Source organism: Poecilia mexicana, unplaced genomic scaffold, assembly GCF_051168715.1.
Source record: "Poecilia mexicana isolate PSO_F unplaced genomic scaffold, ASM5116871v1 scaffold_17, whole genome shotgun sequence".
In the NCBI taxonomy this organism is placed as follows: Eukaryota; Metazoa; Chordata; class Actinopteri; order Cyprinodontiformes; family Poeciliidae; genus Poecilia; species Poecilia mexicana.
The window spans coordinates 28,104,834-28,127,706 of record NW_028263386.1 but is presented as its reverse complement, the minus strand read 5'-3'; the positions used below and the strand labels follow the sequence as shown (position 1 = coordinate 28,127,706).

General features: G+C 40.6%; 2 protein-coding genes across 13 annotated transcripts in view; both read right to left on the bottom strand.

Moving 5' to 3' along the window:
• The window catches only part of pik3r2 (phosphoinositide-3-kinase, regulatory subunit 2 (beta)), a 50,442-nt gene extending 47,564 nt beyond the window's left edge, over positions 1–2,878 (bottom strand). For all 4 annotated transcript variants that reach the window (XM_014974111.2, XM_088014392.1, XM_088014393.1 and 1 more), the window contains exon 1: positions 1,069–2,878. The gene's annotated coding sequence lies outside the window, so the exon portion shown is untranslated. The remainder of the gene's footprint in view (positions 1–1,068) is intronic.
• Positions 2,879–5,622: 2,744 nt separating this feature from the next.
• The window catches only part of mast3a (microtubule associated serine/threonine kinase 3a), a 49,490-nt gene continuing 32,239 nt past the window's right edge, over positions 5,623–22,873 (bottom strand). For 6 of the 9 annotated variants that reach the window (XM_088014382.1, XM_088014383.1, XM_088014387.1 and 3 more), the window contains 17 exons: positions 21,912–22,000; positions 20,298–20,383; positions 19,929–20,137; positions 19,372–19,510; positions 19,043–19,175; positions 18,779–18,944; positions 18,371–18,472; positions 17,280–17,402; positions 16,145–16,254; positions 15,857–16,038; positions 12,852–12,973; positions 12,588–12,776; positions 11,736–11,959; positions 10,317–10,439; positions 9,148–9,284; positions 8,882–9,066; positions 5,623–8,077 (listed from right to left, as the gene is read on the bottom strand). In XM_088014382.1, coding sequence (XP_087870508.1) covers positions 7,242–8,077; positions 8,882–9,066; positions 9,148–9,284; positions 10,317–10,439; positions 11,736–11,959; positions 12,588–12,776; positions 12,852–12,973; positions 15,857–16,038; positions 16,145–16,254; positions 17,280–17,402; positions 18,371–18,472; positions 18,779–18,944; positions 19,043–19,175; positions 19,372–19,510; positions 19,929–20,137; positions 20,298–20,383; positions 21,912–22,000 — 3,155 coding nt within the window. In that variant the 3' untranslated portion in view covers positions 5,623–7,241. The remainder of the gene's footprint in view (positions 8,078–8,881; positions 9,067–9,147; positions 9,285–10,316; positions 10,440–11,735; positions 11,960–12,587; positions 12,777–12,851; positions 12,974–15,856; positions 16,039–16,144; positions 16,255–17,279; positions 17,403–18,370; positions 18,473–18,778; positions 18,945–19,042; positions 19,176–19,371; positions 19,511–19,928; positions 20,138–20,297; positions 20,384–21,911; positions 22,001–22,873) is intronic. The other 3 variants (XM_088014385.1, XM_088014390.1, XM_088014391.1) reach the window with 1 other exon arrangement.

Genomic DNA, 22,873 nt, shown 5'->3' with positions numbered 1-22,873 from the left:
TGTTTATTGTTTTTCTTATAATTCTTTAAGAAAAAACAGATTAGGCCAAAATTGGTATTGGAAGTTAAAAACTTTATAAAACTGTAGATTGGCAGTCTGCCACAAATCTTGATCAGTGCGACTTTTAAATAATCTTCAGTGTCCCATTTATACATAGAAAAAAATACTGAAGCAAAAAATGTCACTGCCAAAAGAGCTAATAAATTTACACTAGTTTTATAAATGAAGTACTACAAGTTAAATTTTCTGTTATTTATACATTAAGATAAAACTTAGTTTTGTCTCAGCTCATGTTTTACAGAGAACAGTGAGCAGTGTGAAAGAGGACGGACTTTTTGGGTGCATTCTGGCTGACTCGGTAATTAAGCCACATATAAATGGTTTTATATACAGCTTAGTTGTTTTATGCAAAACAATAGCACGATTTAGAGTCACTGTTACTGCTAGACGGAAACCATATCCAAAAAAACAATCATCTTCTCTACTACGCAAGGCCTACATCATGTTCTAGCATGAAGTATGTGCACGCATCTTAGTATAAAACACACGCACGCTACAGGCTGATTAAATGTAATTTTACCGTCGCAACAAAGAGCAAAAAGCTGAAAAAAAGTATTATGAAGAAAATACGAACAACAAACACCAAACGGACAACTTAGCAACTAGTTACACTTAATGATTTATTTGGTTATTAGAGCCATGCTTATATAAATACACAAACTCAACAAGCTAAACATTTAATTTTAAATGTATTTAAAGTACTTTATTTAGCTATTGACTGTAAATCAACATTCTATACACGTCATTGTCGAGAAGCGCTAGCACAGAGGAACGTGCGAATAGACCAAATTATACTTTTTCCAGCAAAAATTTCAGAGCAACAGAAAAAAAAAACACAGGGGAAAAATGTGGAAAAATAAACTTTAGCATTGACAAACAACGCAAGCATGGCTCTGTATCCACACGGCACAGTAACAGAATTGAACTTCCACCATTTTCCAGTACATTGGCAACTGCCTTCCCTGCTGTACTGAAAATGTGCATTAAGAAAAACTGAGAAAAACTCACCCGCGGACTCAAAAAACCATGTTTTTTTTTTAGTCTTCTCGCTTTTTCTGCAGTGGGGCTTTAACAGTCTCGAAGCGACCGAAGAGAAGTCTGCTGTGTCCCGACTGCAAACGGTTGTGTTCTTGGTGTGTCAGAATCTCCTGGCAACAACTCTGATTTAACTTTTAACTGCACCGTACTTCTCCGGTTCATAACTCCCTGGCCCTACGCTCAGCCATTTTCCAGCTCAGCACGGCGCAGGGAAGGAGAGTGCGTGGGAACTACTGAGCTGTGAACGAAAACGAACGAAACCACGCGAAAAAGACCGAACGATTTCAGAGAGCTCCATCTTCTAAGCTGGAAACCTGAAACTACCAATCAATCTCCATCTGTATTTGCCTGCACTTTATTTAACGTCACTGTAAACTACCTCGTACTACAAAGAACTATTGTTTGTAGTTCTTTGTAGTACGAACAATAAACTTTTTGATAAACTGTGGTCTATTTCTCGCTTTTCTTAATGTTCCATTTCTACTCCTGTCTACATAAGAAAAACAGATTTTTTTAGTGCGAGTATTCAATTATAACTATTAAAATTATTAAAATTAAAATCAAACATGTTAGTTAATATGTTTGATCATAAATAAGTGCTTTCGTTTCTGGCCCCAAATCATACCTATGCATTTTCAGTAAGATGATTCTTTGCCAAAACATGAGCCAGATGCAACTTCATAAACTCTAATAATAATAAAGCCACCATAGCTTTGACAAGGTAATTGTCCCTTATGTTTTCCTATAACTGGATAGAATATTCCTTATCTGGGGTCTATGTTTGCAATGAACCTAAAGCAGAAAGATCTTAACAGGTTTTAGTTGGGTATGCATTACTTGCAAGCATTGCAACACTCTCTAGTATGATGCTTTTCCTAATATCACACTTTTCCCAAACACACATGTGACACAATTATCAAGAACACCGGAGCTCCTCAAGGGTGCGTTCAAAGCCCCTCCCTTTTACCCTGTAAAATGCCACGTCCAGGGCCACCCACAGCTCGATCATGTCTGGCAACACCACAGCACTAAAGCCCCAGTCTCTAACACTGATGAGTCAAGATGCAGGAACTAACTAGATTACCTTTACAGAGCAGTGACATGATTGCAAATGTTGATTCAGTCAACAGTTGTTCTCATTTGTTGTGAAGTGTCCAACAGAGAACAGTATGTCTGAGATCTTTAATGTTTTAAGAAGGAACATCCAGGGGTGAAAGTAGGCGGGTACAGTCGGGTACTGCGTACCCCTAAAAGATTTAGCGGGGGTACGCAGTACCTGCAAGGGAGGGGTGTGGCTGTCTGCTGTAAATAAATAAATAAATCAATAAATAAATCAATGGGTGCATGTGCAGCCACAATCATTCGAGACTGATTAGTTTTTCAAGAACAATTTAAAACACGACTTAATCAGTTAATAAATAGCTTCCGCCCCCCCCCCATTTCATATTGTTTCTGAGCTGTTCGTGCTTTACTAGAGCAGGGTGCAATACGTCAATCTCGACGGTAGGTGACAAACTGAACGCCGCCAGGACGCTGAGACCAGCACGTCCTCCTCTGACTCCTTATCAAAACTTTCGTAACTTTATTAAAGAACAAAAAATAAATAAAATAAATAAAAATCAACAAGGTGTTCATATTAATGACCCAACAAAAATAATAATCTCAGTAATTATTGTTTTTACAAGGTTGCGCATATATGTGCGTTTCGGTTCCATTACCAAAACAACTAGCAGAGCAGGAGTTTAAAATTAACTAGTCAACCACCGCTGTGTTCAGGGGGAGCACTTATTAATAATCGCAAAATAAATATCAAGCCTGAAAACCCTAATAGCGTAACGGACTGAATGTTGCCACGGCAACGGGTGTGCTTAAATGACAGAGAGAGACGGAGAATAAAAAGGTGAGTGGTTTTGAGTTGATCACCTGTTAGGGTTGTTTTACCTTTGTTTACCTTTGCTGTTACCTCGTTCTTTGTGAGTATACGTCATTCACAACAAACATCAAACACGGTAAATATGTTTCATTAAGTATTTAACAAACAAATGGCTTCTACCGCGATAATTATGTGACATTAAATCAATTGTCTAATATTTAAAAAAATAGTTTGGGCATTCCGCTGGAGATAGGTACCAGGACCCTTCCCGACCCCACTAGGTACAAGGGTGTATAGAAAATGGATGGATGGATAGTTTGGGCATCTCGGTTTGAGCTCAGAGTCTGAGAGGCTTTTCCTTTATCAAACTATTTTTTTTTTTGCCTCTTATTTAGTGGAAATATTGATGAGATTTTCTCCAAAATGATAACCTTTTTCAATCTTTATAGCACCACTGTTGAAAATGAGGCTCTAACATTCACAAATGACATTGAAATAAAATCAAGTCCAACATCTGGTTTGAGGTGATTCCTCTGGAACCTGTTGGAGAAAAAATATCCCAACTTCAGAAAATGAGCTTTAACCTAACAGAGCTCCGTGGTTCCTCCTGTCAGTATGAGAGTCAGGGTGAGGAGGCGCCATGTTGGGAAGACGAAGTGGAAGCTGCAGGATCTTCAGAACAAACAGGTCATGATGCTAGGCTATTGATTATCCCTCTGTCTGGACATAGGATCAATTTAACCAGTTTAAAAGCTAAAATGAATGGTTAGTATATGCCAGACATGGAAAACTAGGATGCACTCCATGCCATGATGTTCAGAATTTAGGTCTCATGGCATCTCAACGTGTCAACATTGCAGCCAGTGGACTGAGGGAAATACAGCTCCATTCTGTAGCAATGCAAGAGCTACCCAGCTTTTATCACTTCACAAAAAATTTCATCAGCACAGAAACTCCAAAGCACAGAAAGAAGCCGCTCCCCGGCTATATATGTACTATGACATACACTTTGTCATAGTACCCCCAAGAATTTAAAACTACTTTCACCCCTGGGAACATCATGTCTGTAACAGCAGCCATAATACTTGTGGTTTTGAAGTTTTCTATGTTGAAGCAAGAATTTGAGTTGTAGCTATTAACAGTGCATTAAAAACAGTAAAATCAAACCTGTAACACTAAAAGGGATTTTTTAAGACATAAGCAATTAATAAAAAAACTGAATAAAACAAATATGTTTAATAATGGTTCAATTACAACCACTTTAAAATTAAATTAAAAGGCATTCTGGCATATATTTTTCACCAGAATAAAACTATGAACAGGAAAATGTCTAGTGGACACATATGGCCGAAAATCATTCCCTAGCAAATGTCATTCAATCAAGAGATTTTACAAGATCAAAGTAGTGTCAATTAAAAAGTAATTTATGGTTATACTTTTAATGGGAAGCCAAAAAAAAAAAAAAAAAGCATACCGTTTACCAAATGAATCTTTGGTAATTAGCTCAAAGTCTCTTAAGGTTGGAACACCTCTTTGCAATTACCCTAATCATTAGGTGATCCTTACTCTAATTGCACAGATTCTATTATGAATTCATGTTTGATCTCTCTCACAGATCCACTCCAAAACAGTAATATTACTGTATGTCTGAATAAACATGTTCTAAGACTGGTTTAATTTTAAATCTGTCAGGTGTATGAATAATTGTGGGCTTATTGTATTCTAACATTTTAAAGATAAGTTAGTTGTCTCATATTTCAGGGTCTTCACACTCTCTCTCTATGCCACGCTGCATTGATGCAGTAATTCATGCAAAAGGAGCCCCAAGTGTTCAGTGCATAGAATTTTACTGACACTTGTATATTTTTCTTTAATCTAATGTAATATTTCAATTCACTGAATTTGGGCGTTTTATTATCTGTCAGTCGTTATCAGCACATTACAAGAAACAGGCTAAGCATATTTCACTGTGTGTGTAATAAGGTGTATGAGTTTCACTCTCTGAAATAAGTAATGCAAACTATTGATGTATTCAGTCAAACTAGTCATTTAGCTACATGCTCACTAATCCTCAGTATTCAGCTCCATATTTGAGGTAAAAGAAAAAAAGTTTAAATTCAGATGTTTTTCCAGATTCTTTATGTTGCCTCTAAATACAACTTATACATGTATATATCTGTTGCTGTGGTTTCCCTGTTTTGTTTTCTTTTCGCGGGTCTGGAGATGGATTCTGGGGTGTTGACTTGTGTTCTCTTTATGCTTCTTTCTGTCCTCCACTCCTTTCTCACACAGTTAATTCTGTGCCACACTGCCAGACAGGACATGTACATAATAAAAAAAGTAGAATTGTTTTTATCCCTTCTGTTGTCACTCCATACTTTACTATTTAGCTTGTGTTCTTGTCAGCAACTGTCGATTCATTAAGAAAAAGAACATTCAATTTTTGAGGTGTGGCAGCTACGAGTTTCTAATTTTGAACTCAACATGGTTTAAATTTTTAAAATAAATATGCTTTAGAAAAGAAAACCCCTGCAGACCTATGTTAACATTCTGGTTATAATGTTTTAAGTGTACACAGCCTAAAGCTGCTTTACCCACAGTTTCATCAAAGCACAGTAATTATCAAGAGGAAGACACGACAAGGCAAAAGATTTGTTTCGGCCAGGGCTCGAGTCCTTTGCATTTAATTTATTTCAAGCACTTTTAATATGAGAATAATTAATATCACACCAGTCTGAAGCAGACAACCATGTGGTACGCTTTTCCCAATTGCTATTAGTTAATTTGGGAGGAACACATTTAATTCACAAAAATTTAAGTAGAAAGTTTTGTGTGAATAAACAGTGTTCCAGAAACAAGGAGACTCCGCTGATCCTAATTCACTAAGTGACAAAAAAATACTTCAAATACAAATGGATGAACATGAATGGATACTGCTGAAGAACTTCCCACCAATTTCTACTCTTAAACTGTGGAAAATTCAAAAGTTTATTTAATCCTGAATCATGTGCAACTTTTCTCCCGAGCTCAGCTTCTTTTACCAATCCAAGTTCAATCTCCCATTACTGTGGGAAAAAAAGTTTATACAATGACGCAGACAGGACTAATTAAACATTTTCTGAATTTAAAGAAAAGGTGATGAGTGGAGAAAAACAACCAAGTCCCTTGTGTTCACACATACAAAACATTTAAATCTGAAATCAATGTCTCAGAATGGTGACTAACCTTTTCACACATTTAAACATAAAACTGTAGAAAAAAAGATGACAAAAATCTGAATTGAACGGCAGAAGGAGATTGATTTTATCTGACTCCATCTACTCTCAAGGCCACAAAACATCACTAGAACACAGCTACTATAAGGTCCACCATTATACAGTATAAGTCTATAGCATAGGTTATTATTAGCACTGAAACAAGACAGTTCCATAGCAAAATATACAAAAGTTCACCTGTTCCTTCATCCGCCTGTGGAATTCTGAAGACTCATCTACGACTGAACAGAAACCAGGACGACTTAGCAGAAAATGTAAACCGTTTTTCATAAAAACACGCTAAAAATTCAATAAAAGTCAACTAAGCCATGTTTGTTGATGGCGTCAAGGCATGAGAAGCAGGCTGGAAGCACGAACGCGCACACACACACACACACACAGAGAGAGACAGAGAGACAGAGACAGACAAAGTCCCAACTTGTTCTCAGTCAGAGAGCTCCAGCAGGTTCAACTCCAGAGGAAGAGACTTCATCTAGACTATAGTATCACTCCTGATAACCATAGTATCACTCCTGATAACCATGCTAAGGCTACAGCTAGCTTTGGCAACATGGTATGTCGATGTATACACAGTACTCAGGATTAACGGGTCTTGATGTGAGGCAGAAAGCATGTGGTGAAGTTCTATAGTGCAACATGTGAAGAGAAGCAGGTGTTTTCCTGACTGCACTGCCCAGCGACCTGCCGTCTGGCTGAAACATCAAAGGCCTTAATAAACAGAAACAAGTCTAAAAGGCCATAAATAAGTTTCTTCAATGAAAATAAAATATTTACAGACTAAATCAATTACAGGTGCCACAGTGATCTGAGAACTAAGAGAGGAAGTAAACAGTTTAGCAGTCAGTGTCTGTCTGTCTTGTCTGGGGCCAGTGATGGAGGGAGGGAGGGACAGTGGGTAGATGGATGGATTTCTTGTCTTCTGATAGAATATTGTTGACTTTATCACAGTTTCGTTGGTTCATGCAAGGCCATGTGATGCGTCGTTTGGGGGAGAACTAAAACCCTTCTTTGCCTTTAGACTTTGCTTTCTGCTGAGCTCCGCCTCCGTCCGCCGTCCCTCTGGACTCCACCGGAGACATGTTGATCCAGGACGCTGTAAATGCTTCTGGCTTCGGGCTCGGCGTCTCCTCCGCCTCTTCCAGGTCAAAGTTCAATTCCTGCACTGCCTCTTGTTTCTTAAACGAATCCCTTCGCTCTGACAGAGCCAACTTCCTCATCACTTCCTTGGGATGGTGGCCACTGACCCGGTGCTGAGGCGAGCTGGTGGTGAGCCGCTGGTGGTTCCCACCCACGCCGGCCAGGTCGTGGGCCTCCCTCTGCCCCCTGAGGCTCAGCCCCTGCCGGCCGTGTTCGCCCACACACACGAAGCTAGTGGTGGTGTCCCCTTCTTCGTCCTCCAGGCCCTCCCTCTCCGATAGCGGCATCTCCATGGTGTGGCGGCGGGTACTATATGCCTTCCTTTCTCCATGGTAACCTCCCTTACCTGTCTTGTCTCCCGTCAGCTTCTCTGCAGATTGTACTCTCTTGAGCAAGGGTGAGCGTGGCGGTTCTACGTTGCGTGGGCGTACCGAGTGGCGAGCGACCGTGGGGGGGGACAGTGTCTTCCCGTGGAAGCCCTGCATGGACTTGGGATGGCTCTGGAGACAGGATGGAGAGCACTGAGGAGAGGGCGGCTGAGGGGGGGGGATGCAGGCCAGAGGGGAGGGGGGGATGCTGCTGGTGGACTTGCAGCGCCCAGCTTTGGCGTAGCGGCCATGAACATGGAGGGAGCTGGGGCGTGCCTGTGGCACCGGTGAGTTGGGTGAACTGGAACTTGGAGACGAGCTGGAATCTGATGGAAAAGGACAGAAAAAAAGAACAAGTTCAGATCTAGCAGAAATGTTTCCTCTACAGCAACACACACACACATACACTCTGACTCGGGCTACGTTCACGCAGCAGACCAATCATCCAAGTCAGACTTCTTCACCACAGGCTGAACAGACCAATTTTGATACTTTCACCTCAAATCTGATCTGAACCACTTCCATATGTGGAGCTACATCAGATTTTATGTATCCGATCTGCAGTCTGAACAGTCACATCACGTTCCTTCTGACTTTTACATCGGTGATGTGAGACATACGTCATAATTCTGCACCAGAAGAAGCAAGATGGTAAATCTGGATGTAAACAATGGCTGAAAATTATAATAATGAAATGATGTAAGAAGTCAGAGTCAGTGAATGCATTACATCCCAATCACCACATCAAACAGAAGTGGGTCAGAAGCTGCAGTCAAGGCTCCACTAAAGGCTGTGGCTGTTAGCTGGGTTTTCTGTTTATCAGCTTCCTTCGTCTGGTGACGAACTGCTCACCATGCTGTCGCTCTAAACAACTAACATCCATCTGGATGCTATGCGGCAGCCATATTTACTGCCATAAACAGAGTGCTACTGTTAGGTTATTCATCTAAGCATGCAGGTCGCTTTGGGGTCGGAAACTGTTCACACAGAAGTCTGACTACAGTCGCATTTTTTTTTTTTGCATGAACTAGTAGTATCATGCAAAAAAAAAAAGTTGGATTTCAGAAAAAAAAAAAAAAAGGCAAGTGAGCATCCAGAGCTGCCACATGAAGGCAGCCTAAAGTTCTCACCTCCAGAGTGGTCAGGGCCCGGGGAGCGGCACGGCGTGGAGGGCCCCGGGGACAGGCTCGGTGTGGGGGAGCCGGAGAGGCTGTCGCTGGACGATTGGGGGAAGCCGGAGGAGAAGCTGCGGCTGCTCTGCATCGGGGGCGGAGCTGTGTGCTTCGACAGCTTCTTAAAGATGCGACGCCTAGTACTGGACAAAAACAACAAGTTAAGGTGTGCTAACAGCCTGACTGTTTAGAACATTTCCCAGACAACAAGTGAAGTCGCCCACCTGTCCTGCCCATCCTTCTTCTTGCTCTTCTTGCTGCGCCTCACCATCTTGGCCCTGTAGCTGGCCTTCCTGGCTGGGCCCACCTTGATGGAGGTGTTCTCCAATGCAGTTGTTTGCAAAGTCACCTTGTTGCCACTCTGTCCAAAAAGAGCATAGCAAACAGAAAGGGGTATGAATTGAGGCCAGCTTTATTAGATGTGTTTGTTATGGGGCTTAAGAGACTGGGAATGAAGGGAACTGGCATCTCTGTATTTTTTCTTGTTTTTCTCACCTGCAATGTCTCCGACTGCAGAGGCAGAGGCAGGTTTACACTGCCCTGCATTAAGTATTCATAATCTGTAAATTTGCATTATTACCACAGACTTTAATGCATTTCAAGTGAAAGGAGGAGGAAATATGAACAAAGAAGGGGTAAGAATTGGTATAGGCCAAATTTGGAATCAGCATTTTAGACTTTTTAAAGTCTAACCTGGTTTTTGGCCGATTGACAATCGGTCAAAAACCTGCAATTGGTACAGCCCTACACAGAAATGTAAAACAGATCAGTAATTTAATGGTGAGCAATGGGAGGAAGTTAAAAGCTTTATCTCAGAGGGCAAATAGAAGATATGGTTAAACAATCACACTACCATTACCTAAATTACACCACAAGGCTTGAATGTTGGCTTAACATGATAGAAAAGTATTAATTAGAATAAGAACTGATATTATTTTGGTGGACGGCAAATGATAAACACTTTACTAGCAGCAAACAATCAGATTTTAATCTGGCAGGATAGAAATTCTGGATCCAAATGTCCAGAAGGGAAGAAAACATTTTACACAGTAAGATGCTGCTTCTGTAAAAAATGAAAGTGCTAAAAAACAACTGTTTCTCACCAAGGACAACATCATCATGAAATGTTATGGCTGCTGGATGTTTAACAAGTAAAATTATAAATTATTTATTAGCACAACTGATTGTTCCCAATCCAATCAGCTGCACACAGTCCTACATCTGTCTATGAACATAAGGTTTAGGGTTTTAAAGCTTAAAATGTGACTTGAACCAGAGCAGGGTTAAGCTAGGCATAACGTTATTCCTAGAACAGAGTTCCAGGTAAACAGGATGCTGCATTATTGAACGAACAACACCTAAAACAGTCCAAAGCTTCATGTTGTTCCCATACCTTGAGCAGAAGCTCCACCACCTCAGTGTGGACCAGACCCTGGACTGACTCCCCATTGACGTGGGTGATGAGGTCACCCGCCCTCAGTCCTGCCTCGTGTGCTGGACTGCCATCCTCAACGGACTGAATCCAAACCCAAACACAACAGAAACAATTAGTCTTTCACTTTCTGTTAGGATCCTACACTAAAAAATCTCATGATATGAAACAAACATGAACATAGAGCCTACTTTGCTTGCCTGTTATTGCATCACCGGAGTTTAATTTCCAAACAAAAGGAAAAAATAATGTCACATTGATGTGAAATTTTAACATCTACATAAAATTTTGACCGACTTGCTTCCAGAGCCAGTCAGATGTTTAAATACTGTATGAATGTTCCATTGAAGTTACAGTATGCAACTTAAAAATATGTTTTTCCATATTTGTTGTGGTGACAGTTTGCTATGAGACAGATAAATGAGAAACAACTCACTGATGACGTTTCTCTGACATCGGTGGCCATGCTAACTGGTGTTAGCAATTCATGACATTATCTGGTAACAGGGACAACCTGTAGTGTAGTGGGGGGAATGAGCAATGTGCTCAAGAGGGAGATTGACAGCCCTAAGACCCTCCTCCTGACTCTGACTGGTTGTTTCTAGTTAGTACTGGGGCAGTGGGAGCAAGCACAGCTCCATTTTTTCACAGACTATTGTATTTGTCTCACACTGTCACGACAAAGTGACAGTGTCAACAAATGTTCAAAAAAAATTATACATATATATATATAATTTTAATAAAAGGTTCATACTGCAACTTTAACCATGAGCTTTTAAAGATACATTTCAACAAACCGTTAGATGGAAACAACTTCAGTTAGTTGTTTCCAAAAGCAACACAGCAGATTTAGCTATTTGATCACAGGAATCATGTTGGAGGAGTCTGGTAAAGGCATTCACACACAATGAAACAGTTCCACTGTCAAGCATGGCAGTGGCACCATTATAATATTCTACATCTGATCTTAAATCAGCAATCAGACAGCTGGATGTTCCAACTGAACAATTATCCCCCAAAATTCTAACCGGATTTGACATTGATAAAATATTAATCTTCTGGAACGCTGCAGACCTCAGCCCTGCTGAAAATTAGACTGAGGTATCATTAAACGTCTGGAACAAGACCACAGAAATTCAAATGAATCAAATCAAAATGGATTCATTTTGATTCAATGTCTATTTGATAAAGTTCACAATAAATTCAACTATAACCCCCCAGTTGTTTTTTTTCTATTGCGCGACTATACTGACGTTGTGTGAAACCTTACAAAATTGGTTCAAATGCATCACTGAAAGTGCAAAACATAACTGGTGTTTAAACGCTGATGATGAGTTCATGTAACTTTCAGAGGAGGATTGTCCTGGCTGGACCACCTACCCAGACCATGTGATGGACGGTATAGATGTCGCTGTCCCCCATGTAGACCCTGATGGCTCGCAGGGCAAAGCCAAACCTCCTGCCAGAGCTGTGGATGACCACCGGGGGCCTGAGGCAGCTGATGCTGATGGGCAGGTCCCGACTGGGGGACGAGTCCCGGGAGGACGGGTTGGACGAAAGGGACAGGGATGATTTGGGACTTAGAGGAGGACCAGCCGAGTCATCTGGTTACACAACAACAACAAAAAAAACAAACAAAAAAAAAAAACTGAAATGATTAAATGATTATGTCACTCTGACAGAGATTGCACCATTATATTATCACTAGCTATCTTTCCATTACAGTATGTGCTAAACCTTATCTATATTCCTTGTCTATATTCAAAAAAACTGAAATTTTTAACCGTATGAATGTTTTAGTAAAGATGCAATTATGGTGTTTTCATTAATTAAGAAGCGTGAATAAGATAGTTCACACGATAAGTCAATAAAAAACACTCCACATTATCATTCCCTTACTACTTCCTGTCGTCATCTTCCTTTCCGCCAGTAGTAACACCCGGCTGTTTATCATGTGACTTGTGTGATACAAAAAAGTTTCCGTTGCAGTTTTGTGAAATACATCTATTTCAATAAGGCTGAAAGACCAGCTCATCCCAGCGAAAAAACTCTTTAGCAAAAACTGTGTTTTTCAAATCTGATGCGTTTCCATTAAGCAAATTTATTGTCAATTTATTGTAATTTGAATTTGCGCAACTATATGGTCAATGGAATGCAGCAGTTGTTCCACACAATGGTGTCATGTCCTCCCTGCCAGGCAGTAGACACAGCATCCCAACATGACGGTCCTACCTGGGGTAATGATGAGGGACAGACCAGAGATGGAAGCAGACTTGGGGACATTTCCAGCAGGGGACCTGGGTTTCTCTGGGGTCTCCAGCTGGTGGGCAATGCGTCGTGACGCCCCTCTGCGGAACGATGGCCGTGTCCCCGTGCTGTTGCTCCGCAGACGGATCCGCCTCAGGTTGGAGACAATCCCGTCTAGGAGCCAGTGCAGAGTGTGAGTGCGGGCATTCTAATAATGAGCCAGAGAAGAAAACAGAAAGGTGCTTTTACCTTCCTCCTTAGTGGGGATGGCGAAGCGAGTTGCCACGTCCAGGCTTTGCGTGCTGTTCATGACCAGCGGGCTGCCGCTGCGTTCTGAATGTGACGAGCTGGAGGAAGCACGAGGACGAAGACTGCACACACAATGCGAAGCAGAAATGTTACGGTTTCAGTGACACTGGGAGAAATTTGGTAAAAGATTGTTGTTAAACTCATGATAAATAATATGAAATGGAAATAGCAGATGGAATCTAATTTTTGAGAGTGATTCTTTATTTCAAACTGCATTGGGAGGCTTATAACGATGTAAAAGCTAAAGACTAAAACAATGGTAATACTAAATCAAATTAAGTATTTACTAATGTTAAGAAAATAAACTTAAAATGTGCTAGTTTTAAAACTTAACCACATGTACAATATTAGATAAAATTAATAGTGTTTTAAAGAAAATTCGCTCCAAACTACATCCATGGTTCAATCAGTGTAATCTCTTATGTAGGATATTTCTATTGAAACATAATACACTAAATTGAATTAAAATAATTTAGTTTGTAGTTCTCTATAATTTAAAACACAGCGAGTCTCTCTGTGGACTGAGCAGGTATTCACAGGGGGTCGTGGCTGTGTGTGTGAGTTTAACCTTTTGACCACCTTGATAAGACTTAAACAGCTGGTGTAAAACTGAATGCAACATAGAATATCTGTAAAACACAATCTAATTTGTAATCTCTCCTAGTTGTTAACAACATGTCTTGATTGAATTAGCCTAATTATAGTTTTTGGATTAATAACTTATTCTGCCCTATTGACCTTTATGTTACCTGTGGTTACAGCAGATTGCCTGCTAAATCTTTTGATCTGCCCTTAGTCTGTGTGGCAAAGAAACAGGAGATGTTCCAGCTTTTACACTGATCTGTGAAAGGCCATAAAACAACATGAGTTCAAGCCAGTGGAGGAGAAGCTCTGCTTCCACTTTGTTTAGATAAAGGAGACAACTGATGTTTGATCTTGAAAACAAATTGTAGGGAGTTTCTAATTTTTAAGAGGGTCCGAGACAGCTCCTGGTTGGATGAGCAAAGATACGCCTTATTTGAATAAATTAAAGAGAAGAATATGCCTTTACTATAAAAATTTGTGCATGTGAGGAACAAACCATATTTTGCTTTTGCAATTCTCCAATTCTTCTTTGCTTTTTGTTTGTCGTTTCCATCTTTTGACCTTTTCTCTCTCTCAGGTAAATTCATGTATTGTTTGTGCTTTGGGTTTTCTGATGTGCTTTTGTGGTGATAGTATGCATCTGTCTTGAATAAATGCTGATTATTGGGACGCTGTTATCTCTGTGTGATCTCAGTTCTTTGCGCACAGCATTTTTTTTTTTATCCGGGTATATGAGAGGATATAGCGAGACTATAGACTGGAAATGGTGTGAAATCCACCGGCGGCATTAGCGCCCAAACTGACAAGGAATATTTATAATTCATCTTCTCTTAACACTAACAAGGGAAATAAAAACAAATCTAGAGAATTGGCTGAACTGGGTGATGTGCTCCATCTTCCTGGTTTTAGTCAAAACATCAGCAGCTAGAGGATTGATTTTTTTAAGCAGACCTGAGAAGACATTGCTGCAGCAATCAATGCAACTAAAGATAAATGATTTCTCTAGATCTTGCTGAGACATCTCCTCTAATCCTGGAGATGTTCTTCAGGTTATAGAAGGTTGACTTTGTATCTGTTTTTATGCGACTCTGGAGGTTCAGGTCAGAGTTCATCACTACACCCAGGTTTCAGCCTGATCTCTACTTCCCAGCTGTAATAACTGTATGTTGACTCTAGATCATTCCTCTTTTGGTCCAAAAATAATAACTTCAGTTTTTTTTCTGGTCAGCTGGAGAAAGGAATGGCACATCCACACATTTATCTGTTCTAAGCATCTATTCAGTGATTGGATGGCTCAAAGTCACCTGTAGAGTTGTCAATCATCTGTATAGTTATGGCAGGTAATCATATTTCCTGAGTGGGAGCATATAGATACTAAATCTGTTTTAACATCATTTTCAATCATGCAGTCTCTAGGTTCCCTGTCATGGTTTGGATGACATGGTCAGATTTTGAATCTGGTAAATGTCTGGGCATGCTTGCCAAAACGGGATAATCTTGAATTGAGCTGCACCCAGAGAAAAACAACTACTGAACACAACGTCTGCTGCTTCTCAGCACACCTGGACTGAAACAATACCTGCAGCCAACTGAACAAACATCCTGTAGTATTCACTTCTCAACTGGAGTGTACTTCAGTTTTTAATGGCTGAAGTACACAAGTCTGAAGGGATCTTTTTGTTTTTTTCCAAACTAATTATTTTTAGAGGTTAAATTATTTTTTTAATTTAAGTTTCCTCTAAAGTTTTCTAAATTGATCAGACATGTCACATACAGCTTGTGAGATCATTTTATTGATTTATTGATTTATGAATGACCCACCAGTATAGTCCTTATGTTGCAATATTTTTATTTATTTTTTTTTTATCTGGCAGCCATAGTTAAGGAGAAGTTTGCTTTGGAAAGTTTTTTTTTAATCCCTTCCAAACTAAAATCTAGGTTTGTATACGAGTAAAGAAAAGTGTAGACAACGTCTGATCCAGATCATCTTAGATCCATATTTCAAATGCATCTAATATGAAAAGCTCAAACTGAACAATTCTATTTAAAAAACAAAGAATCAGACACTTGTCCTGAGTAATGGAATATGACAGAAGAATTGGAAAGAAACTGTTTTAAATCACTTTCAAGGCCAAACTGAAATCTTCAGCAGAAGTAAATCATATTTATAGCAGGACACTAAGTACTGCTCAGCATTCTGAAATGTGAAAATGTGTAAAAACCAATATGACTGTAATTCTACTGAGTTTATATATACATTATAAAAAATATGAGAATAACTTTTGAATATTTTAGGAGTAAAACTATAGCTAGTATGGAGGTTTAGCTGGTTCTACATCAGATTGGTTTCAGGGACTCACCTCCCTCTGTGTCCATCTGTCCTCCGGTCTCCAGCAGCCAAGTTCTTGTGTCCGTCTCCCGGTGAGAGGACTCCCCTGCCATCCCAGCGGTCTTCCTTCTCCTCACTGTGGCTTCGCTCGGACGATGACAGGCTCTGATTGGATGGAGTGGAAGTGGATAGGTGCTCTGTGCTGCTGTACACCTACATATCAGAAACAAACATGTCATCTATTACAGCCTATATGTGTATTCCTACTTACATAAAGAGGAACTGAAACACAGCCGTTATCTAGCAGGGCGAGGTGTACCTTGCTGAAGCGGTGAGCCACCGAGGAGAACTGTCTGAGCTCCAGAGACGACTCGTCATCGTTGGTTTCATCATCATCTGAGCCCAGGTGACAGTAGCGCTCCGACCGTGCTGCAGGATACAGCATCATCAACTAAAGAGCTTTAACACCAGTCACAGCTGAAATAAAGTGCTGAGCATAAGTAATAAATAAATACATAAAATGCATAAAAATAGTGACAGAGCTAACACAATAATAAATTTAACACAATAAAACAATACAGTTAAACAGATAAAATCAATACTAATACAGATTAAATAAAATCAAGTCTCAGTTGGTTGAAGGTCAATGAGTCAAAAATAAGTTTTCAGACAAGTTTTAAACATGGACGAGTGAGGGGTCTGTTGGATATTCAAAGGCAGAGCGTTCCATAGCTCAGAGTAACAAACAGAGAAGCTTCCACTTACAACTGGGAATGACTGGGAGCAACTGGGAATGACCGGGAGCAACTGGGAATCACCGGGAGCAACTGGGAATCACCAGGAGCAACTGGGAATCACCAGGAGCAACTGGGAATCACCAGGAGCAACTGGGAATCACCAGGAGCAACTGGGAATCACCAGGAGCAACTGGTCAGCAGACCCACGTGAACCAGAAGGAGTTCTGTTAAATAAGGCGAGGCAAGTCTGTTTAAAACCTTCAAAACAAACAAAATAACTTTAAAATGAACTCTAAAATACACGGACAGGCAGTGGAGAGAATCCAGGACAGAGGTAATGTTCTCTTCCAAATGTTCCCGTTAGCAGACGGGAACAGCATTTTGCACCAGCTGACTTTAAAATCAAGGTAATTTGGAGTCGGCTCCAAATTACCTTGGAATGAATTGAAGGAATGAATTACTGTTTCATTCTGTTGGCTTGAAATAGATTTTACCTTTGCTAGTTTTTGGAAGTGATGAAAACTAGACTTGACGGTGGCATTTATTTGACTGTTGAGTTTAAAATTACTGTCCATCTTAACACCAAGGTTTGTAGCTGTGGACATAAGGTATTTTTACCAGAATCGGAAACAGAAGTGGATTTATGCCATGTTACCAGACCTGCTAAATGTTTTGACATCTGCACATTCAAATGTGTTTCTGAAATTATCTACGCACTGTCAAAGTAACTCGTGTCCTCTTCAGACTCCAGCTGAGGTACGAACTCAGCTTTCTGCCTCAGGAGGCTGTTCCAGTCCAGGCCCAGGAAGAACATGTGACTCTTCACCTCCTTGGTCCCAGCTGGAGTAAAAGGAAACCAGTCATTATTCTTTCAAAAGGTTAAATGTGCCCCAAAAACACTTAGCGGATCAGTATTATATATTTTCCAGGCACACCTTATCACTTTACGGCGCCATCAAGTAACTATGTTACCTTCAGTTGTTCCAAAATCCTATATATGTCAGATTCTACTTCGTAATTTAACGACTTGACATTGGACCTTTGTTTCTTTACAAATTCCTGTTCTTTCTGAAACTTCACCTTCAGGAAGTCATCACAACAATGCTCCTCTATGAACCCTTTAACAACGGTTTTACCAGCACTGCACTGAGAAGTTTGCCAAGTCCAGCAGCAGCTGGGTAGTCTGAAGGAGCTGAGTGGGAGCTGCTCTGTGAGGAAGAAGCTCATAAACACCAGCTCTGAGGAGAAGCATCGCTACCACCCAGCCGTTTTGCACAGCTGAACAGTTGCAATTAAAGAATTTCTTAATTGCTTTAATTGAAATTAAAGGATTTCTCAAATATACATGAAAGAATCAAAGCAACACTCCAGTTATGTTTATGATGAGGGAATAACATAACTTGATGTAAAGCTCAAAAAAGTCAATTTTACATAATACTGCCCCTTTAACCTTTAACCATGCAAAATGGAGCTTACGTTCCATGTTAAGGGCTACAGCGAATGTGAGAGTGTTATTTTAGACATGAACACTAGGAGAGGGGGAAACAGCAATTTACCATCAAATCGGAAACAGAACTAGATCTATGCCGTGTTACCAGACCTGCATAGATCTGGTAACACGGATCTGCATAGATAAAAATATATATTTGGTCCACAAAGATTGTGCAGCTATTTTTATAAATCACATTAAGTTGGATTTTCTAGCACATCAGCCGGGTTCCTGACTCCTTTACTATGTGACCGTCTGGGAGAGTGTCATGTCCTTCCCGCACATACGTAGATAGAACGAGTCTCATTGTTCCACCAACCTGTTCCCAGGCGCTCCAGAGGGTTCTGCCTCAGCAGCCGGGTGATCAGATCCTGAGCATCAGCTGGCAAAGCGTCTTCCCCTTCTGGCCAGATGATGTCATCTTAAACAGGAAGATGACATCAGTTATTGCTCCATGTCCAGCAATCACTGGACATGGAGTTTTTCTCCACTACGAAGTGTGTACAGGAGCCAAGAATGATGCTCGACTGCGAGCCTCTTAACTCAAAGTTAATGTTACTACAGAGTAGTAATGTTACTACATTAAGTGCATCCTAAGACTGGTGGGCAACCAGGCTAAGCATTGTTTGCTTATTTTAAAGAAGTTTTTGGTACAGTAACATTAGCTGGGCAATTATGTGATTAATGGAAAAGCAATTTACCATTCTGATTTTGACTGTCTGCTTACCATTAACAACCTGACCAAAGAGCTGCTCTGGGGTGTCTCCAAAGAAAGGCACACAGCCAACCAGAAACTCATAAAGGATCACACCCATGGCCCACCAGTCCACAGGTTTGCCGTAACCCTGCCTCAAGATGACTTCAGGAGCGATATACTCTGGAGTGCCACACACCTGAACACAATGATGACGGGAAAGGAGGGAGAAAAGGAGGGCTAGTGGTGAGCTCAGTTTCACAACCACCACTAAAAATCTTGAGACAAGACCCACACCTGTTTGTCTATGAATTCTCTGGTGTCTTTTTCAATGTGTCCCTCATACAGGTTGGTCGTCATGTTCATTAGTCCGATCTTTGACAGCCCAAAGTCCGTCAGTTTAATGTGGCCCATGGATGTGATCAGCAAACTACAAAAGAAGAAAGGAAGCAGAGCATAAGTTAGAGAGCTAAGGGAAGTTTACATCTAACAATAACCTCAGAGTTTTTAGTTTAGACAGAAATAAAACCTCAGAGGCCAGAAGCTCTAAAGCAGATTAAAGTAATTGCGTGAAAGCAAGAGTAAGTTGGAGAAGGTTTGTTTTGCACAGCTGTCGGGGAGCTCACTTGTCAGGTTTGAGATCTCTGTGCACAATGCCATAGTTGTGAAGGTACTCCAAGGCAAGTACGGTCTCTGCAAAATACATCCGGGCCATGTCGACAGGGAGGGGGCCGATGTTTTTCAACAGGTTGGCACAATCTCCACCTAAAGCAGAAACCAGGTCATCTAAACGGATCTTTTCACACGTTTCAGCATTTTGAGTGAAATATAATCAATGTATGCTAAACTATGCCTCTGGAGACAACTTGTTACATCCACAAGAGAATCTATCAACAGGACTATTAAAGAGCACACCTCTGGACTTTATGGAAGAGTTGAGATTGGTACAAATAAATCCATTGATGGAAGAAAGCCATAGGAATTTCCATTTAAGGTTTTCCACAAGCCAGTCTTAAAATAAGCCAAACTTGTACAAAACAACACAACTGTTGTTCCACAATCCAATAAATTGTGGAGGCAATGTGACAAAATGTAAGTAGGTTCAGAGGGTTATTCATAATTTTGTAAGGCTATAAGTGTTCGTGTTAGTATGCATCTTTAGATATCCTGTGTATCCAGTTACCTTCAACATACTCCATGACCATGCATAGGTGCCTCCTGGTCTCAAAAGAACAGAACATGGAGACCACAAATGGATTTTCAGCGAACGTGAGGATATCACGTTCTACAAACACCTGCTGGATTTGGTTCCTAAGAATCAGGTTTTGTCGGTTAATCTTCTTCATGGCAAAACGTTGGCGGGTTTCTTTGTGCCGCACCAAATATACGGCCCTACATGGCAGGCATGTAGACCAATGAGAGGAGAAAGACGACAGGACGGAACAAGACAGGAAGAAAAGACATTAGTACTAATAAGCTTCCCAACAACATTCAGATCAAACTGATGTAAACAGAGAATTTCCACTGAGTCAAACAAAAAAGTGTTGCTCACCCGTAGGCTCCGTTGCTAATGAGCTTAATAGTTTCAAAGTCACTCTCCAGCGGTTTCCTACGAGGAGGGGTGCAGGCAGCTCGGCTCTGCATCCAAAAAGGAAAGAAAACACACAAGCAGCTGCGTCAACCTGAAGCAACAACCAATCATCTAAAGCAGTGGTCCCCAACCTTTTTATCACTGCGGACTGGTCAAGGCTTGGCAATTTTACTGCAGCCCGGAGGAGTGGGAGGGGGTCACATAACACAATTTTAAATTTGTTGCTCCAATTTTTCCCTTATGACAATCTTAGAGCGTTCCGAGTTCTAAGATTGTTGCTGCTATAATCGTAACCAATCCTCTTGACTGTGTGGTGTCACGTAGAACGTCGACAGCTCCGATCTAAAATCAGACATATTCAACATGTTGGATTGTCTCTTGGCCCTTTTATCGCAGTGTGTGGGGTTTTCCCTGACTGGGAGCATGAACACAGCCTGTTGAACATGACGGGTAGCCAATCAGAAAGTTCGGTGACGGAAGCATGGAGGGGAATCCCAAACAGCTGACACTGCGCAACTGAGAGCCCGGTTTAGTGCACATTGCAGCATATATAGAGCATCTTTTCTTTTTGTTATGTCTTTTATCACTTAAAATGAGTCCATGAACTATCACTACTGCTTCTACATCGCTGGACATGTTTGTTACTCTAAATTCAAGTATGGTATGTTGGGTTTCTACAGGATTTTCTTCTGGAATCGGGATGTTCGTGAGTGAAATTTGTTTGTGTGTGGTGTGTTGCTCCTGCCATGTGGCTGGACATATGAATCGATCGAACCTGTTGTACTTTTATCAGCTCTTGTGTGGTAACAGGTTTGGAAAATCGACCGACAATTCTTAAATTGTGCCGTGTGAAACAGTCTTAAGACTCACAAGCTCTACTCCTCTTCTCTTGACCACTGCCCTATAACGCTCTCCGACTCATATCCCTTCAAAATAAGCTACAGATGTGCCACAAAAACGAACATTTACTTTTATAAAAATTTTAACTCGCAATAACGACAAATCAATGGGAGCCCTGAGCTTGTTTCTCTGCAACAAGACGGTCCCACCTGGGAGACAATGACACCCCAAGTGTTGCTTAAATGCACAGGGTGCTTGGTCTGGAAGTATCGGAGCAATTTTGAAGCTTCATTGCCTCATTAGCAAGCCGGTCGCCGCATATCATGCAGAGCGGGCTTGGAATGTGGGAATCACCTATTGAGATAAATCCATTCTCCTGTATCTTCTCTGGGCCTTTTCCCCTTTGCAAAGAAACTTTCCAAAGATATCCGATCAGTTTCTTATTCATTTTGCTGCTTATGGCATGCAAGACGTAACCGAGAGAATCCGATTAAAGGATTTTCAAAATAAAAGATCATCCAGACTCAGATAATACGTAAATGGGAATATTTAATTATTTCTTTTGCGGCCCAGTACCAATTGGTTCATGGACTAGTACTGGTCCGTGGCCCGGGGGTTGGGGATGACTGGTCTAAAGGATTTTATGTATAATCACTGATTAAAATGTAATACATTTTATCATTACAACTCATTCACTCTAAGAGTTCTTGGGTAGCTTGCAATGCGACAACAAACCTGTACTGGTGTTGCCTCTCCAGAGTCATCAGACTCCCTACTGGCTGACCTTTGACATGGACTGGTCTGCTGCTCTAGATGGACCATCTCTGCAGGCCAGAGGAGAAATTGCATCAATTAACTGCAGTCAGGACAACAAGGATTTGGATGCAGACACTTGGAATTTCAGTTTATTCCTAATCATAATTCACTCCATACCTCTAAAGCAAACAAGTAGAGCACAAAAGATCTAAAAGAAACAAACAAAAAAGGAAAATGTCCCAACTTCCCACAAATGACCTCCCTTACTTGTAAAAAATGTTTATATGTGTTGTATGTGGCACATATAAGTACACACACATTTGTATTTCTACCCATATGAATGAATGTTTAATGTCCATTCATTTTAATATCTGCCCTTATGTCTAACCCAGATATTTTCTTCAACTATGCATGGCATATTCCTAACCCTAACCAAAATCCCATCCTCACCTTGCCTATAAACCTAACCTAACATTAAACAAGGAGGTCCACCATATTAGGATGGAGTTTTGGTCCCCATAAGACCCATTGGTGTTCAGAAGGTTAGTAAATATGCCAGAAATGGTACTAAATATGGTAGCTAAAAAAGTTCACACATACACACACACCAAGACCAAGTATTCAGGGTTCCTGCAAAGATTCCATTTAAAAACATCACACTTTTCAAATTTTTTTCAGCAGGTTTTCAAACATTCCACACAGCTTAGGACAAAACAATTACCTGGTCGGGTATTATCTGTATGTTCCAAAAGTCATTAGATCACATTAACGCCAATGCTGGTTTCCATGCCGGCAGAGTGGCAAAGGGCTATTTTTTGGGCATGTGGACTAGATTCAATCAGCTGTATTTCTAGAGCTATACCACTTTATTTGCCAAATCAGGACGGGGACATTTTTCGCTTAAACATTTTTAAAGTCATTTTTGTAGACTTGGTTTTGAT